This window comes from Apteryx rowi, unplaced genomic scaffold (assembly GCF_003343035.1).
Source record: "Apteryx rowi isolate R43461 unplaced genomic scaffold, aptRow1 scaffold_143, whole genome shotgun sequence".
Lineage (NCBI taxonomy): Eukaryota > Metazoa > Chordata > Aves > Apterygiformes > Apterygidae > Apteryx > Apteryx rowi.
Genome location: NW_020447675.1, coordinates 1158336 through 1177860, shown reverse-complemented (window position 1 = coordinate 1177860; position 19525 = coordinate 1158336). Strand labels below are relative to the sequence as shown.

At 35.8% G+C, this 19525-nt stretch overlaps 1 protein-coding gene across 5 annotated transcripts in view; it reads left to right on the top strand.

The window, feature by feature from the left end:
- The window catches only part of TTC33 (tetratricopeptide repeat domain 33), a 53116-nt gene extending 34734 nt beyond the window's left edge, over nucleotides 1-18382 (top strand). For 4 of the 5 annotated variants that reach the window (XM_026058154.1, XM_026058155.1, XM_026058158.1 and 1 more), the window contains exons 4-5: nucleotides 7570-7701; nucleotides 15674-18382. In XM_026058154.1, the coding sequence (XP_025913939.1) occupies nucleotides 7570-7701; nucleotides 15674-16027 (486 nt within the window). In that variant the 3' untranslated portion in view covers nucleotides 16028-18382. The remainder of the gene's footprint in view (nucleotides 1-7569; nucleotides 7702-15673) is intronic. The other variant, XM_026058156.1, reaches the window with a different exon arrangement.
- Nucleotides 18383-19525: the final 1143 nt, after the last annotated feature.

The following is a 19525-nucleotide window of genomic DNA, read 5'->3' as shown; positions in this document are numbered from 1 at the left end:
GGCAAATGTCCTTCAGCATTTCTGAAGAGCGGAAATAGTGTTTAAAGTTCTCAATATTCAGTGACTGGTGCAGTAAGTGTGTTTCCAGAAAATCATATGGGAACTGTGGAATTGCTCAACTCTATCTTGGTTCAAACCCCATAAAAGTTGATGAGTTTCTTTCCATTGCTGTCAGCTACTCTTTGATCCATTTGAAAACAGATTGCTCCGGTATGTGGAGAGATTAGGGTGCACATAGGATGTTGTCCTTCAAGTGCAAGTTGTTTCAGTTTATATACTTGATATTCCTTTACCACCTTAAACTGTTTTATTATTACAAGAATATTAAATGGCAAGTAAATGTTCATACAAGCAGATTTTTTTTTCTGTGTTTTTGTAAAAATTCTTTTGGAAAAGACCCGCAACCTTGGTTTGAATTTCAGCATTAGGTAACTGGTATCTTATATGTTCAAATTAGTGTATGAAGATCACCTAGATTATGCGGTCTCTAAGACTGCTTGAAATTCATTGTAGGCAAAGTTTCTTAGGCATTGACTRGATTCTTTTATTGCTGTTTTGAATTAAAAAGAGGGAGGAGGAGTTTTAGAGGATTTTTATGAATTTGAGTCTTTGTACACAGGACCACCTGGGGCTCTTTTAGGGGGGACGGGGGATAGAGAGAGGGTGGGGAGGAGAGATCAGAGGGCTCATACTCATTACATAACAATATATGTTTTATAAACTCACTTAGGGCTCTTGGGATTTGGGGACTCTGCTATGCTACATCACTCCCGAGATTTTACCTGGTTAATGTTGGTTATCAAGTGGCACTTGCCCCCCCCCAAAGATCTCGGCTAACAAATTTGCAAACACCTTATGCAACTGAATGGTGATATCTCTGCTATTCTTTTGGGGTCCTGATTTTTCATAATAGTTTAGCATTGATGGACCTTGCATGAATAGTCCCATATTTGAGTTTCAGGGATCACTACATTACATGTATATTATTTGCCATACCTTGCATTCACTCTTAATGTCAGTCAGGTTAAAAAGTAAAGTAAATACAAAGTAACATCCACAGGAATCCTAAAGTGCACAGTACAATTTTATATATACATATACACACACACATATACACACACACACACACACACACACACATATATAAATATAATAGCTTTTATATATATGTGTGTGTGTGTATATATATATATATAAACCAATGACTACAAATTAAAACAGTAAGCAGTCAGGATGATCTGCCTTTGATAAGCTTTTTGGGTGTGGTGTTCATTGCTTGCTGTCTGAGGATCTAGTTTCGGCGCAACACTGCATTCTTGATTTGCATTCGTGCAGCAGGAGCAGGATTTCAGATGCATATCTCTTATAGCCCAAACCTATCATGTTCAGATTGAAACCATCCCGTCTCCCCTGTTCGTAAGGATTTCTTAAACCTTCACTCAATAAAGAAATAATTTCAGCTTCCACCTATCCTTCTTCCTGCTTAAGAAATGATAAGGTTCCTAATGCTTGACCAGATTCCTAATCCTTAGTTTGGGTTATAACAAATCAGCTAATAATTGCTGATTTATATCTAGTTGATATAAACATATGATGTTTCGTTACATTGAGATAACCAGCAATCATTTGAAACCAGACATGCTAGTAAAAGATCAGTTTGTGGTGGTGAGTTGGAGAGTGACTACTCCCAAGCTGTTTGAGGGATGGTATAACAATATAAAGGAAGAGAAGAGAGGGATGTGTGTGTATTTTCCACACTGCCCCCACCCTGCCCCAGGCCCAGTGGAATCTGTTTGCTGGAACAGTTCTTCAGCTTATGTATGACTCCACTGCTGTCAATGAATTTCATGTAGGCGTGAATCGGTCTGGACTGAGTTTATTGTACTCTTCTGAGAGGCAGTCTAAACTGCTGTTTTGACCCGACAGACTGTGAAAGTCTGCCACCAAGAAGTATTGAAGTCAGTTGATTGAAAAAAGGAATTGTACGTTTCTGCGGATAGCAAAAATATCTAGTAGTGTAGTCATTAAAACAAGCATTATTTCTGAGCAAAATCAACATCGTGGTACAGTGCCACTGCACCTACTTAGAGTTAAGAGGAGATTCAGTGAGAGGACTGCAGCAGAACATCTGCCTCCTGTGTTTTGTTTTTGTGCTGTCCTTGAACTGTGTTTGATATTCTTTGTGGGACTAGGTGAACTTCAGGTTATTCAGTGTAGGAACTGCTAAATTCTTCTTGGAATCTTAGTCAATATTATAGCTGTATGCATTATATTGACTCTATAGGCCTGTGTTCAAATACTCTTGATTTATAATATTTGAGATTAACCAATTTGTGATTTGCTGAAATTATGTAAAGTTAGAGTAATATCTCAACTGCTCAAGCTAGAAAACTAATAAATATTTTAGTATTTTGTATCAGCCCAGTGTATTTCATCTGTAAGAACCTCGCTGCCTWTTGGGGTTACAGAGAAGACAGACTCTTCCCAGAGGTGTGCAGTGGAAGGGCAAAAGGCCCTGGTCACCAGTTGCAGCCAGAGAAATTCCAATTTGATGTAAGGAGGGGAAAAATACTTCTCAGTGAAAGTGGTTAAGCATTGAATTGGTTTCTGAGAGAGACTAGAGATTTTCAAAGTTGGACTGGACAGGATGTTGAGCAACCTGATTGAAGTTAACTGTACTTGGAGCAGAAGATTGGACTAGATGACCTCCAGAGGTCCCTCTTAAACTAATTTATTTTGTAATTCTCTATGGTCATAATGTAAGAAAATGTGAAAGGTAGGATTCTCACTTTAGTGTTTTTTTTTTTTTTTTTTTTTTTAACTAGAACATACAGTTTACCATCAAACATTGAGATAAACTCCAGAAAGGTAGATAACAAAAAATACTGCTCTGTGGTGTGAAAGTAATTGCTTTTCAGCATGGGTAAATGTCTGCTTACAGGTAGGAAGAATTTTGTTCATCAGTATTTTGAACTTAATTTCTATATGGAAGGGGGGATTGGGTCAGTTTAACTGGACTTGGAATGCATCTGTATGTAGTGATTCAACTTGAAGACTGTGAGCTCATCTAAAATGAGGACTTGCTCAGCTTCATAACGGTTCCAAAATGCTGTGGGTAGGACATAACAGGTCATACTACTGCCTGGATATTTTATTTGGTCAGTCTCCTGATGACACTTGCTATTCAATTGATTTTTGTCACTGAGTTCTTCTAATTCTTCTCATCTGTTCTCACTTTTATGATTTATTAAAGCTATATCTATTAAACCCTCAGTCACTGTAGTGACAGGAATGTTCTTTGTTTTGATGCATATGCTAATGGTAACTCTATGTTAGAATAAAATAGCTTTTCAAAAGCCACCTACTGAACGTCTTCAACACATGTATTAGAAATGATTAGAGGCAAATGTGTGTATAAAAGGGTCATGAGATGCTTAATTTTCTGTTTTATTTTAGAAGTTTTTATTTTCTTTTTATACTTGTTTGATCAGTTTTAAGAATATTTTCTAATGAAGTTTTTCCACTGTAATTGGGAAATAAATGAAATATGCAAAGAGATTACTTAACTGTGAAACTTGAGTGCCATCCTGCTAATGAAATTTGCAAAAGTAGTAATACTTATGAAAATAATTTATTAAGAGAGTAACAGAAAAGGAATATAATCTTAGAATGGCAGCTCTTAAAAGGGCATTCATAAACAAACACACATCCTCATCCTTACTTTTTCAGAAAGAGAGGTGATTCTGGCAAAGTGGCCCTTTTCTATCATAGCTTGTTTCAAAGACCTATTTTGCTCATAGGATTGTCTCTTTATGAAGGTTTTCCCTGGCATAGTTATGGCAAGTAAAAACATGATATTTTCATACTTCCAAATGATATGGTTATATTGCTGCATTATTCTCAATACATGGCTATCTATAGACTCTGAGTTGATGCTAAAACAGTGAAGAAGAGAGATTTAATAGGAGTTTTCAGTGGTATATACATCCTCTATGAAGCATCATGTTATTTGTCTGGTCATTAAAAAATATCCTAATGCAACTGTACTATTTACTTTAAGAAGTAGACAGTCATTTAAAAAGAAATGCTAAGCCTGACCAGTCTGATTTAATCTAAGGTTTTGTGACTTTTTGAAATAACGTTTCCTTGTTCCTATTTTCACTAGTAACCTGAATTTTTGCTAGAAGTAACTAGTAGAGGATGACTATTATTCCTGTCTCTGCTGTCATAAAAAGAAAATTGAAATCATTGAGAATGTAACTTGAACTAAAACATTACTGATGAATTAATGTAATTGCATGTGCTTTTGGATTGATGGTGATGATGGTTTGCAGTTTGGTCTTAACTGTGCTATAATCCAAAAAAGTTTAAAAAAGGGTCAGGAGTTTTGTTTTATTAAGTGCAGTAGAGCTCCCAAGAAGAAAATCTCCCAAACAGAGGAGTTTATAGTTTACTCTTTTGAAAGGAATTCAACCAAACGAAAGAAAACAACATGCTTATTTTGGAGGGAGCCGGGGGGTGGTGGTGGTAATGGTGGTGGTGATATTCATTCCATTTATCCTATTTTATTCAGAATAATTATTTCAAAACAATTACTGTAGTAAATGTCCAAGTGTAAACACATTTAAATAAAAAGAAATGAATGTAACAATGAAGAGACAAAAATAAGAAAAGGTAAGAGTAACAGCAAGCATTTGAATAAGGTGGGAACAGCTGCTGGTTGGCAGTCATCTCAGTCACAGATCTGAATGAAAAGAAGATAATAGTTTTCACACCAAGTGAAACCAAGTTTCACACCAAGCGCAAATATTTCAAGCGTATGGATTGAAATGGAGGAAAGTCTGAGGGCATCTTTGTGAGAAGCAGAAACATGGACCATTATGCTGATGCCATGGTAGAGCAGATAAAATAAGAGCAACTTAGAATAATTGAAAAAGAGATAAATAGAAGGAACCAAATAGTCCAGAGCCTTAAAATGAGAGAATAAAACCAAATTGTGGATTTTCCACAGTGGAAGTGAGAGCAAGGCATGGCTGCTTTTTTTTTTTTTTTTTTTTTTTTTTTTTTTTTTTTTAAATTGTCAAATGGACTTTGGTCCATTATGGTGTGATATGCAGAAATCAAGGAAACCAGCAATGAAGAGAACATAATCAGAACAGAACAAACAGGAGTTGTGCATACAGTAAAAGACCTGGGTCTTTATATATAAAGTAAGGGATAAGTGTGAGCTGGATTCATGGGAAGGAAGAGAGAATTAAAAAATGATACTTGGTCCAAAGGTGTCAGGGAGACTGGTGGTAATGTCATTTGATATAGTATTTAAGTATGTATAATGCTAAAGTGTATCTTGGGCATGAAATGCTATAGATGGAATTAAAAGTATAATTGTCTTTTTCTCTTAAATTGATAYGTTAAGATAGTGAATGATTGAGAAGTCTGTCTTGATGAAGATGACTAGTATAATTCCTGTGGTCTACCACCTTGTTTCCTCTTTTTGAACAGACCCTGGGTTATGGGCATATAAGCAGTGACAAGAATCCTGTAGATACCCATCATATTCAAGAAATGGAGTCCAAAAAATGTGTGATGGTTGTGTATAGAGAAAGATATTGACATGTCATCTTATTGAGTTGAGCACGTGACAAGCCTGTTATATGACAAAGGAGGTTACAGCATATACAACCTTGAGAAGTTGAAGTTTAGTTGCACAGTGATTACCACTGTGACCTGGAAAAGTACTCTCAGTCTAAATTAGTACGCACAGCTGTCATAAATGGATCAAACTGGAACAATTCACCTGTACTAGTGAAGTCACAGTTCAGTAAACAATACAGTGAAATGTTGTTAAAAACTAAAAAAGATACCATAAATACTTATGTAGGTGCTCTGGTATTGTATTGCACTGGAAAACACTGGTAGAAGATAGTGAATGCTCTGAGACTTATAAAAATGTTAAGGTGAGTATGTACTTGGATGGTTTTCTCTTATGAGAACAAGCATGTGAAGAGATGAATGTAAAAAACATTTGATAGGTGCAGATCACRTCATTGTGGAAGGGTGTACACCTATCTACTAGTAACAGTTCGATGGTTCAATTCGTGGATCTGTTGCAGATGAAACTGCACACAGAAATGCAGTTAAACTTCAGGTTTTCGAAAAATACACAGTATTCATTGCAGACTTTGCTCAAAAAGCATAGTTGTTAGAACTGCTGTAAAAAAAAAAAAGGCGGGGGAGAAATGGCATGGCATACAGTAGTGGGGTGGCTTTTAGGTTTTTTTAGTAACTTTCTAAATTCCACTGTACAGCCTATCAAATGGAATTAAAGAGAGACCCAGATGACTAGCCTCTAGAAAAGTTTAGTCATTAAAACACTATGAGTATGGATCCAAGGTGCTTATTGGAATTCTGGATACAGGGTTACTTTCTGTAGTAAAGCTGTCTAGTTCTTTTACGGTACTTATCCCAGTGCTGTGGAAGTATTTTGTGGTAATTAATCACACTTGGATCTTCTTCCCCTCCACAGTCATATCTGTATATTTAATATATTGTAGGACAGTAAGGTTAAGTAAATGCCTTTTACACTTCAGCAGTTGTCCTAATCTGCTCTGATAGTATTCATCATGATTGCGGGTCAGCTGGGAAGAAAGTGGTTTCCCACATGAGTCTTACTCCTGTGGTTGATGTTTTCATCATACAATTGGAATGCAGTTGTCATTTGTTTCTTAGACTGGTATCTATCACCATCGCATATGGGTGTCTGAAATCATGATCTCAGAGTGATGCAGGTCTTCAGGTAATGTGCCAATTTCATGGAGGTCTTGGAGGTATAGGACAAGCTTTGTGTTGCATTATGTGTCTTTAACTATAACTCATAGGCTTAGTTATGGAGATCCAATGTGAGGTATAGAATGGTAACAGGCTTCCGCTAACCTGTACTTCTGAACAAAAGGTTTCCACATTTGGAAACCGCCTTTTAAATATTTTTTTATGTAGTTGATTTCATGTCTAAATAAAGCATTCTGCAATAGCAAAGCCTACTTTCCAAATTTAACAATCATTGTTAAGGGTTGTTTCCCTGCTGAATTACAGGGATTGCTTCCATTATTATATCATGTGCACTATAACTGTATTTGGTAGATGTCAGTCTTCTATTAAAAACAAAAAATAAAACCTAGGAGTTATTTGAAAAAATACTTCCTTACTTATTGTATTTGATTCTTAATGTGCTCATCCTTCAGTGTAATATAATAAGTCTGTTACTCTTAGAGAGAATGTGAGATTTGGAGGGAGGGAGAGGAACACTTTCAGAAGCARTTCATCTCCTTCTAACAGCTGCTTAAGTAAGTTAGGTGAATCATTCTTTAGCATACCTATTTCTCTCTATGACTGTGCAGCAAGTCTAGGTGACTCTTAGACTAGACAACTAAATTTTAAATGACTAAAAGCTAGGTGAGATGAATCTGGTCCTTAGTTACTGAAGCTATAATGGTGGCCTGGGTAATCCCAGAAAACTTGATTCTGTTTTCAACTCTGCTTATTCCTCTTATTCTTATTTCTTTGTCATAGGTCCTGATGTCTTTGCATGAAATGTTCCCAGCAGTGCATGCGGCAGAAATGGCTGTCCAGAGAAATCCACGTTCCTGGGATGCCTGGCAGACTTTGGGACGTGCCCAGCTTGGATTAGGAGAAATAGCACTGGTAGGAAAATGGGCAAAGACTACTAAAGTTGTAAACTAAAATTGTAAACCACACCCTCTGAATTGTGTGTGAGAGAATGAAAGTACAGAAATACTGAAGTAGCTTAATATCCTTATATAGCTTCAATGTAGGCAAGGAAAAAGGTTCTTGTTGTTTATCTCCCATATTCCCTGTATTTTTTTTCTCWCAAATGCTCACTGTGTGGTTTTGTTGCTAGACCTGTGGAAAACCTGCCTAGCTCAAAGCCATTTTTGTTATGTGCTGTATTTACATCATGATTTTATGCAACAGAATGATTATATTGATGCATTAATCTAAGGAAATTCAAAGCTGTTTGCTGCAAAAATCACAGGTCACTGGTGCTGGTTATCCTACAGTAAATGCTACAGTTACAGTAATGAAAATTATAGATACTGATTTATCCTTACCAGTTAGTAAAGTTATACCACCAGGCCTGCTCACCAGGTCATTTAAACTGTCTACATTAGCAAGTCACATCGCACCAATAGGAGCGGACATCTGGATGTAATAGTGCTGGGGACCTTATGTCCACATTATACAGTATGCATTTTGCTTTACTTCAGACTAGCTCTGTTGCTTGGAGCACTTCAGGTGCTCTCTGGGAATACCTTGTTGAGTTGAATTGGAAAGGAATACAGTTTGTTCTCTGAGACTCTTCCGCAATGCAAAATGAAGCATGTTAAATGGGAACAATTTGAGATTTGCATCAAAGCACATTCTTCATCTGAAACAAAATACTRCTATAGATACACCTGCGGTTATGTTATATGGACCTTAAATGTCACTGGAGAGTGAGTTATCACAAGGTAGTTTGCCCTCTGCATGTTTGAGTCTCTCAGTTGTCTGAGTAGGGAATCCAGGGAGAGTAAGCTCCTGTTCATCTCCAGTGCTTTAACAGTAGATGTTTCTTCTACTTTGCCTTTCTGTGTGTTTAGGGCACTCTTAAAAGATTAAGACTAGAGGAGTCTTTTGAAAGGTTAAATGATTTCATAAACATTGAACTTCTTGACTGAGTGTTTTATGTCATTATTAAACTCTTCCCACTAGCCTTTTATTACTATGGTTTTATAGTTTTTTCACTGTGTTACAATTTTTACAAAGAAAAGTTAATAAAGCATAAATATCAAWTTTTTTTTACTAATGTTTGAGATTTGGGAATTGCTGCTTTTCCCAAGAGCAGCTTCTTTGTTCCTTTATTTCAGTTCCTCTATGTCTGTCATCATTACCTACATCCTGCTAAATGGTCTGTTGTAATTTTCTACTACTTCACAATGGACAACCACTTTTCTTAGTAAAAACAATTTACTGTATCTTCATTTCAAGCTTCCTCTGCCTAAAATACAGGTTCCAAACAAATCCAATCTATATTATGTATGCTATTTAATATATCAGTCTATTGCCAAAGAAAGATTTCTCTTATTCTGTTTTTGTCAAACTTGTGACAGTAGCAGTGTGAGAGATATTAGCCCCCTTTTCCTTAATTTTTGGAAAAGCTGTTTGCTGTTGCTTTTTCTGAATTTAGTAAATAAGGTGAGTCAATTGTAGTACTTAAATAAAAGCAGGAATTTCTGCATTTCTATGCATTTGATAAGAGGTGATAATTCCTTAAAATGCTAGAAATGAGTCTGCAGGAGCGCACCTGAGTAAACTCTGCAAAGTGAATGTGTAAAGTGAATTCTAGAAATGCCTAGTCAGGCTTGCAATATTTCTCCCATTTGACTGTAAATGTTTGTTTTTACAAATAAGTTTTACTGTACTGGTAATAACTTAAGCAGTAACAATTTACAATTTCACATTGATATCTTTGTTAGAACAGTTCTTTCTGAGATAAACAGTGAGCTCCACACTTTCATAAAAAGCAAAAAAGCATTAAAAAATGTTACTAATTGAAGGTTACAGAGTTTATTTGACTGTGGGCTGGGGTCTTAGTRTAAAATCTGTGATATTGCAGATTACAAAATTAACTGCATGGATGCATAAATATGAACCAATTGTGCATACTTTCTCTCTGTTATTTTGAAAAACGTGGTTTGCTATATTATTAGGTAGTTAGTGGTGAATTTTAGCGTGTTATAGGCATGGTACTGAATTTTGTAGAAGAAACCAAGTTTTGAGAATGCGAATCCTCAGATCAGCCCTTTGCTTTTATTTCACTTCAAAGAAATGGAGCATCATATCTTTTATGTAAAGATGGGAGTTATGTACTAGCAAAGAGAAGAATTGCTGCATTTTTGTTTGAATCCATGTATCAGCTATCAGCCACAGATRTGGACTGATACACAAAGTTGTGACAGACAATTACTGTGTGATATTTTATATATTACTGTTATAAACCTCTAATTCTGGATTTGAGAGGATTTTCAAAATGAAAATAATTTTAAGTATAGAAACACAAAGATTTGTTAATCAAAAGGAATGTTAAACATTGCATGGCATTTTATAGTCTTTAACTTCAGAGTAGATAGTTTTCTATTGAAAAGCAGTCAAGTCTGTGCTTCCAATTGCATTCCTGCCAACTTGAGGGGATAACTTGATTTATTTTTATAGACCTATATGAGATTAAAATATTTAAGTACGCTCTTGTGCTAATCTTCCTTCTAAGGGCAACACAATGTGTGGGTTATCATCAGTTATTTGAACACAATGTTGGAATATTTATTATTATGTTAATAAAGTAGATACTTACATGCATAATTGAAAATAAAAAGAGGTGATTCAATTTTGAAAATAGGTATTTGTTTTATAGTTTTGGCCTAGAATTTTTTGTTATTCAGTTTATAGTTATTGTTTCACACTAAATGGTACTGCTTTCCTTATCAGGTTTTGATAAAAGACATTTTTGAAAACAAATAGAGAAACCAAACATGTCAAATAAATCCTGCTCAGTAATACTAGGTTCCCCAGAGGTCCCATATCAGTTCTGCAGTCCTCAGCTACTCTAGTGTGCTGCTTTTTTTTTTTTTAACTGCTGTTGGAAGTCATAGATATATTTTGATAGCCCACCAAATATTTTGTGCGTGAAAATACCTTCTACTCAGAGCTATCTGATTTTTGTTTTCAGTCAACAAATAAGTGCAAGTAGAATTCCAAAAGTTTAAATGCTCTTACAGATACAGTTCTAGCAGAGCTAGTAGTATTCTTGGGAGATTAGCTGACACCTACTATTATTTATACTTTCAGTTGCTTAGAACTTTTGAGGCCTTAACCATGCAGATGAAATCTATCTGTTCAACATCTAGACTTTGTAATTAAGTGTTAGCTAAATTAGATCCAGTGTTCATGACAAACAGTGATGGGGGAGGGCTTTTTAACATTACTTTAAAAATCCTTGTAATAATTCGGCAGTATAATTTGGTAATAGGGAAGTAAATATCTTTCCTTCTCCTGGATGTTTACTGACCTATGAATTGAGACACATATATTGCTTCAGCCTTTATTTTGCTAGGCTAAATATGTCAAGTGCTACGATGTGATAGATCTTCTGTTCTCTTGATGAAGGTGGATTGTGTTTATGCCTGTAGTAGAGCATAGTGTATAGTTCTCCAAGGCTGAGCCAGCCTAAAGCAGTTACTTGGACAGAGCATATGGCAATGCCTTGCGGAGATGCTCACTGAAGTAAAGGCAGACAGGCAACAAGCCTTGTGGTGAAATAAAGCTCCAGGAAGGAATGAGTTGGTGCAACAGGAGATCTGGGAAATGGGCGCACCTCACTGGAGCAAAAGAGAGTAGAAGGACTAGATAAAAACTGCTGTGCCTTGGTCAAAAGAAGAGAAAGAAGGAAACTACAAGATTAAGGAAAATGCAGCTTGAAGAGAAACTTAAAGTGGACCCAGTGGCTGACAGATGAATTTGCTGAAGCTCTCGTGTATTGAGATGTATGTCCAGGGCTGAGGACACTGAGGAGAATTTTGCTGTCAGTTACCACCAGCCACTGTGCCTGATCCCGTCTCGCGCCTCTGGGTTGAGACAAGCCAGACCCACGTCCTCCAGCCTCTTGTGTGAGCCGTCGCCCGCTGCGGTGATGGGAAGGGGGAGGATGAGTGCTGAGTCACTCGGGGGTGATGCATCCCAATCCAGTCAGTGTGAATTCTCTGCGGTGGAAAGTGTTCAGCATAGGAGCGTTAAGCTACCATCATCTCACAGACTTCTACCAAATGTATGGGAGCAAGGATTTTTAACAGGTTTATAACTTGACCAAATTCCAATAGGTTTAATGGAAAAATCTCATCTCGCATTTGGAAAACGTCCTACTGTATTTTTCCAAAGCGTGAAAACATCAGCACTTTAGAATAAACTTAGGAACTGCAAGACAGTAAGTCACCTCATTCTTGAAGGTGGAAGAATTTATTTTTGTTGAAAAAGAAATTTTCAATGAGTTTTTTTTTTGTTTTTTGAAGAGAAGAAACAATCTGAATGGAAATCTTGTATAGAAAAGTTTATAGCCTGTTTAAGTAGACAAATAAGCATATTTGCCTTTCAGGCTAAACTACATAAACTCTTAAACTAGAGTGAGAATATCTGAAAGAATTGGGKTTTTTTTTGGTTTAAAAAAGAGATGTAATGGGGAACTTGGCCAGTGTCTTTAAACATATTAAAGAYTTCTGCAAAAATTAATGGGCTATTCATATTCATTGTGAGTAGTACAAGAAGTAACAGGCTTAAATTGCAGTAAAATATGTTGGATATTAGAAAAAGGATTATTAAACATAAGGATTATTAAACATAAACAATTAACTATAGGTGTATGCAAATCTCTATTGTTGGGCATCCTTTAAAACAGGTCAGATAGACAGCTATCAGATATAACAAAAAGGCCTAATCTCAGCCTTAGGGCAGATGTGAACTACATAACCTCTTGAGATGCTCCCTAACCTTTTTTAGGGGTAAAGGTCACTGTATGGTTACAGTTGCTAGCTCTGTGTATAATAACACATGGTAAAAACAGTAGTCTGATCAAAACTGACCTTTACGTTAAAGACTGCAAATCAACAGAAGAAATCCTGGTCATGAGACAAATAGAAGAGGATGATTGTTTCCTATAGAATACCCAAYAGCAAGATGAAATATAAAATATTTTGAACATATGAAGCCTTCAAATATTGTAACTCAGCAAGCAAGAATGTATTGCAGTGGATTTTGTAGTGGATTTTTGTAGTACTCTTCCCTGTAGATGTAAAAGCAAAAGCGTGAGTGCGTACTGATTTTAAATCTTGTAGTCCTTAGATGTAGGGCCTCTGAGACTGCAGTTGCCCATCAAAATTGGGCTGGAAGTATCAAGTGTATCCAGTGCAATAACACTTTCCTATAATGCCAGATAGGCAATTGGAGTAAGATAAGGAGATTGCCCCACTGGTGCAGACATGAATTAAAAGTAGCACTTGAATTGACCCATGTGAATGCGTTTAGTATAGTAATAGGATCCTGAAAAACTTGCTTTTAGCAGTACTCTGTAATGATTAAAATTATAAACTGGATGAGAAATAGGAATATAAATCACTTCTATATGTTTTGTCTGGCATGTTCCAGATGGATGGTTAGATCAGATAGTAATTTAACAGCTATCAGTGCCAGTTTGGCATTTATACTCCTGGATTTTCAGTTCTTTTGTCATAATGGAAATTAATGACTGGAAGCAGTTGCAGTGGCAACATGAAATACTCTGTAAATGACAACTCTGCATTTTTCAGTATTGCATTGGTGCTTTTAAGGCTTATGTCTCTAATCTTTTGCACCTCTTAAAATGTGTTTACACCTTTCTATAATAATGTCACATGCAAAATCTTTTCCCAAATAGGCTTACAAAGGTGATTGTTATATGCTGTATCTGTATGAATTAGCAAGGTAGCTTCTCAGCTTATTAGTTAAAGCATTGCTATTTGTAAAGCTTCGGTTGCCTTAAATTAATCTGTATTTGATTACTGTGTTTAGTGTTGTTTAATGTGCATGAACATAACTATAGAGACAGGTTTTAAGTGGGAGGCCTCTTCCATGGGAAGTTTAAAAGCAGATGGTGTTTGTTTATATTTTGTGTTCAAAAAAAAGACAAAAGAGAGCATTTAGTGTTTACTTCTAACTCATCTGTCCCTTGAAATTAAAAGCCAGCAAAGTTGAAAAATATGACACTGTTTTGCAATAATTAAACTGCACTTCTCATGTCTTAAGTCCAGCAAGCTCCTACACTTCAGATCTGGCTGTAGGCCGATAGTGAAGTTGTTTTTTTTTTTTTCCTGGAACTGAATGGCTGTCTATTACAACAGCAGTAATACTGATAGCATATCAGTATTTCTTAAAAGAAATCATAGATTTGTATGTCTCGTCTGCTGTGCTAAGTTCAGTTCATGTCATACAGAGTTCATATACTACTTTGTGGTAGGAGAAAAATTAATTGGCAGTTTGTTGATGCACATAAAGTACTGCTTTTTCAAATTAATTTGCGTGTTTTGAGTATTTATAAATTACAAAAGAACATGGCATTCAGTGGTTGTTCATATGTCTTTAAAGTCTTTATACACAAGTTGCTGGAAATCTTAACTATGATCCAGCAGTATCATCACTGTTTTTCCACCCCAAAGGAAGAATCGGTCACTCAGGTGGCCACTTTCATAGCTGACCATAAATCATAAATGTGAAAAATATACATATGTGCATGTACATGTATAAGTTAGAGTAGATAAAGTCAGTTTTGACCTTCGCACTCTTAATATAACTAAAAATCCAATACAGCTGTAAGTTTTGCTCTAACATTCTTCCAGTTTTCTCTTATTACTGCTAAATGCCATACTTACTTCGTTAGTTTTTTTTAGATTTAACAACCTCTGGGTTGAGTATTTGTATTTGCGGGACATTTCCCAATTTAGATGAGTTGAAAGACAATAGAAGCAGTCTCAATTATAATTAAATAATTAATTGTATTAATACTAGATGATTTATAAGATTATAGGAGTTCTCTCTTAGAGTAACTCTTGAAGTGGGAAATTTATACTTTTCTCTGAGGTTAAATGATTGCAACCAGTTTGCTCAGTTTATTTGCTCAATTTTACAGAAACTGCTCATCATGGACATGGATGACTGTAGTATTAGATCTATATATGAAATGACTACATGCTAATTTAAAAGGGGCAATATTGGTGATATTTCACATCCCAGTCATCCCATTTCTGTCTTTGTTTAAACTATATCTGTCTGCTTGCACCCTCCTGTGTATCTGATGATAGGAGAAAACTGGGATAGAAAACCATCAAAACAAAAATCAATTTGGCTTTTCACCCTTTAATTAGAATATTATTTTTGACATGTTGTTGTTGGAATGAAAAGGTCATGTGATAAGTACTTTCAAAATACTTAAGTTGTATGGAAAAGCCACTTCTTACGATGTCTACACTTATCATCTATGTTGCACTTTCAGCCACTTATTTCATCACTCTTTCATATGAACAGTGAAAACCAGTGACCTGCTTTTAAGGAGTATTTCTGTTTGTGTCTTGAGAGGATGAAGATTAATATTCTTCCTTTGGCAGTAATATCGAGTTGCCTAATTTTTGTGAAGGGAGTTGTGGCCTTAAAATGTGTCTAATAATGCATTCTTTCATTAAATACTTCAATTCTGTTCCAAATTTTCATTTAAAATAAAAAGGAATGTTTTCTTGAAGGCTTGGTTTTAAATACTGTTTGTTTCTCTAGATAGACCATCTACGTTTGTGAACTCTTATTTGTGCCTTTGTTGCCAAGTACCTGATTTGTTCATTCTTGGTACTTTCAGACACTTGTGCACACAGTTGTTTGGGGGTAACAATGTAATTGAACTTACAGTTGAGGAGGATGTTCCCAAAAAGACAGATTGGAATAAAATGATTTTTGTCTTTGGGAAAATGTTTCTCCAGTTAATTTCTGTGAGAAAATATTCAGACTTTAACGATTCCAATCTTTGTTTTTTCCCCTGTTTTGTTTCTAGGCAATCCGAAGTTTTCAGGTATCCTTACACATCTTTCCAATGAACCCTGAAGTATGGAAAGAGGACCTTTCTTGGGCAAGAAAACTCCATGAACAGCAGGAGAAGGCAACAAAGACTGAGGCAATGCAAGCACTGGAAAAAGCAAAAGAGTTTGCACAAGAATCAATCCCAGACTATGACTTTGAAAGTGATGAGATTGTGGCAGTCTGTGCTGCCATCGCAGAGAAGGAGAAAGCAATTTCAGCAGCTAAAACTGTAGTGATTGTGTCTGCTTCAGGCACTGTAGAGACTGTTACTGAGAAGGAAGATTGTGCTACAACTCCTGATGATACCATTTTTATCAGAGCCCGATAGGGCAGCCTGGTATGTTGCCAGTAACGTTTTGAGAACTAGTGTTATTTATTGTATGTTGAGGGTTTTTTTTGCTTTTTAATCAGTTGGGGAGCCTACAAAAGAAGCTATTTTTCCTTTTGAAAATTTTGATTTGATTGAAGCTGTTTTTCTTTTTAAAAAGCACAGACCTGAATTCATCTTCCATCCGTACTGTTGGAGAAGAAAACTAAGAGTTGATTTAAAAAAATCTCATGAACAAATGTAATGTTAAAATGCTTAACTACATTATAACAGCATCTCTCATGTAACTATATTTCATAATTGTACAAGTTACTGTCTACTTTTTCCCAGTAATTAGCTATAATTTAAAATACAAAACAAAGAAGGCAATTTATTGTAAATACTATATTTCAATCCTTAATCATTAACATTTATCAGCCAGTTCAAGTGTGAGTTGTTCTCTCGTTCTCAGAAGTCTGGCCTTTCCGTATTTTAAATGCTGTACTACAGACAGCACCAAAAGTAAAATGGTAGGAGCTGGAAATCTCTGAAGTGTATTACTTTTATCATTTTCTTCCTCAGTAATGCTGAAAATCCTATAAAGGGAATCAATTGATTTTTCAGAGTTCTTACGACCTGCCGTTCATAGGGCACCAGTTGTTCAGGACAGCATTGGCTCAGTCTCCCTTTTAAGTCTTTTGGGGGTTTGGATAGTGTGGAGGGTATTCACATTATGTTAACACAGATGCATAACAGGTTTCTTTGCCTTGTCTTCATCTTTCTTCAGGGGAAGATGGTGGTTGCTTCCTCACATGGGCAGTTCAGAGAAACAAAGCCACACTACTTCCTTCAGTTGCTCTTGGCTGAGACTGCCCTCTTTCACTGTCTGTGGGGACGCTGGAGAGAATAGCCTCCTAACTAGGCTGCCCCTTTGGCATGTGTCAAAGTAGGCAAGTAGAAACTGCCACCTTGTGAAAATCTGACTTTGCTGAAGTTACCTCCTTGCACAAAACCACATTTTAGCTATTGTTTATTTTCAGACACATTTAAGCTTACTTGTCTATATAATATACAGGTGCATTTTAAGTGTTACAGTGACTATAAATCAAAGACAGTTTTGGAAAAAATGGTCAATTGAGGAATTCCCAGAGAATTCAGGATATATATTATTATTGGGAACACATAATTTCCACTTAGTTTTGATAATTTTTTCATGACAAAGACAGGTCTGTAGCCAAGGGAAACCTTTTTAAATCAGTCATCTTGGCCTTTTTAATATTTGATTTGTATTTTTAAAATTAAAATAATTTTTAATTAAAATCAAAAGTTAAAATGTTTTAAAAACACATTTTGAAAGGAAATAACTTGAGTTGCTGGAGAAGCCTACTGCTTTTTGCAATAGTAAATATATTATAGAAAAATCATTTAGCTCAGATCATAGTTTCATTTGAATCTTGTTAAGTCTTCAGAGGACACATACAGTCTGTACAGAAATAGATTGTCTCTTTCAAAGATTTAATTGCAGTGTTGTAGTTACATTACTGTGTTTTCATTAATTTTTGCAAGATTCTTGAACTTATTTTTGTATATACAGTAATTTTTAGATCTGTGAGCAGATACACACGCACGCACCCCTATCTTGCACTTTTTAACATCTCCTGAATATTCAAAATAATTATAATTACAGTGACTAAAATATATTAAAAACATCTTATGCAAAACACAACACTGCTACATTTTCATTTGTTCGTTCAATTCTGGAATAGATCCTTAAATGCTTATTGAATAGACATTTGATTAACATACTGTTTCATAGAAGTTTAGAATTGTCCCTGTTGATGAATTTTGTAATCTTATTTTTCCTAACAACTTAAATAAGACAATCTAAGTAGCCACAGGCAGAGTTAGCATGAAAAGGATTTGGACAGATTTCTTCCAAGAAGAGACATCCTGTGGCTAGAGGAAGATACGTGCAAGATGCAGTAAGGTATGTGTTCTCATTTTTGAAGGAAATGGGCTATAATCTAACACATTTTTTTCTTTGCCTTTTATGCTTGTGTGAGTGTTATGTGTTTGCTTGTACGGTTAGGACTTTGCCTCCATCTTTTCAGAGGTCCATGTTATCACTGAATTTGCTTCCACTGAAATGATTCACAAAATTCCTGCTGAATGTGTTTTTTTTTCTGACTAGATTAGGCTATGAATTCTAGGTATTGTCATGACACTAATGTCTTGTAACAGGCAGCAGCTAAGTTCTTGTGACTGATGCGTTATTCTCAACCTGGGAAGTTTGACATCTATTTTTTTGCACAGCATGTCATGTTTTGCATGTATGGGATTTTTTTGATCTGTTTGAATAAAATATTGGCTTCTGTGCTGCTTGGTGATGCCTGTTTATTCTTTGGGTTATCACAAGAATAAGGGTTACCATAGACTTCTAGGATGTTATCCATTAAATTGGTTGCTTTTTTGTTTGTTTATTTCTTAACACATTAATGTGTTATAGTAAAAAACAAACATCTCAGGAAAAATGTTTAGTAAAAAGTAGTGCTCAGCCCTTTTAAACTGCTTAAGGGTACCCAAATGAGAGAGACCCAAAGGAGAAGGTAGAACACGGTGAATTACATTCACGCTTTGCCAGCAGGAGTTTGTTACTGTTCTTCATCACTAGTGTCAGTGACTGCAGTTGCCCCATTATATCTGCTTTCCATGGGAATCGTATGCTTAAATGCTTAACAAAGTGCTGCAACGCAGTTAAAGAGGAAATTTCAGTGACAACAATAGTTAAGGTGGGATTAGTTTTGCTTAAATTTAAACATCTGCAGTTAACATTCAAATTTGAATTTTCTCCTTTGAATCCGTTTATATTCAGTGGAAAGAAATACACAGCTTCAGAGGGCCATTCATATGCCTTATGTTAGATGACTATCTTAGAATGAGATGAATCAGCCTCCCAAAGTGCCTAATTATTTCCATTGACTGCAAAGGAAGCCTAAGGTGACTGACTGACAGGTGACTTTAGGCACTGAAACAGGGTGGATGAATTCTGCCCTTGTAGACTGAGATAAATGTCTATAAATTATACTGAGAGAGAGAGAGAACAGATACTTTCTGAAGATATTAGAGGATAAAGAAAGTATGAATAAAGAAAGTTTATTAAGGTAACACAACAGTGACTAATTTCATAACATGACAAAACGTTGGATTTTAAAAGTAGTTGAGGAAAAAAGGAAACTTAATGGTTTCGTTTAGTCTTCTAGTCCCTAATAGTCATCTTCAAATAACTGGTAGTGTTTGGGACTAAGATGAGAGGTAACACTGAAAACTCTACCTKGCCATATAGGGTGAGTGTCCCCTAGATGCTTAAACCAATGGGGAAGAGGTAAAAGGTAGTACTGAGGGCAAGTGCTCTCTGACACTTTATTTCTGGGTCATGTAATGGCTATAAAACTAAGAGTAGTTAGGACTGGGATTGAAGAAAGCAGAAGTTTAAGGGCTTAGTTTATTGGCAGATTGCAC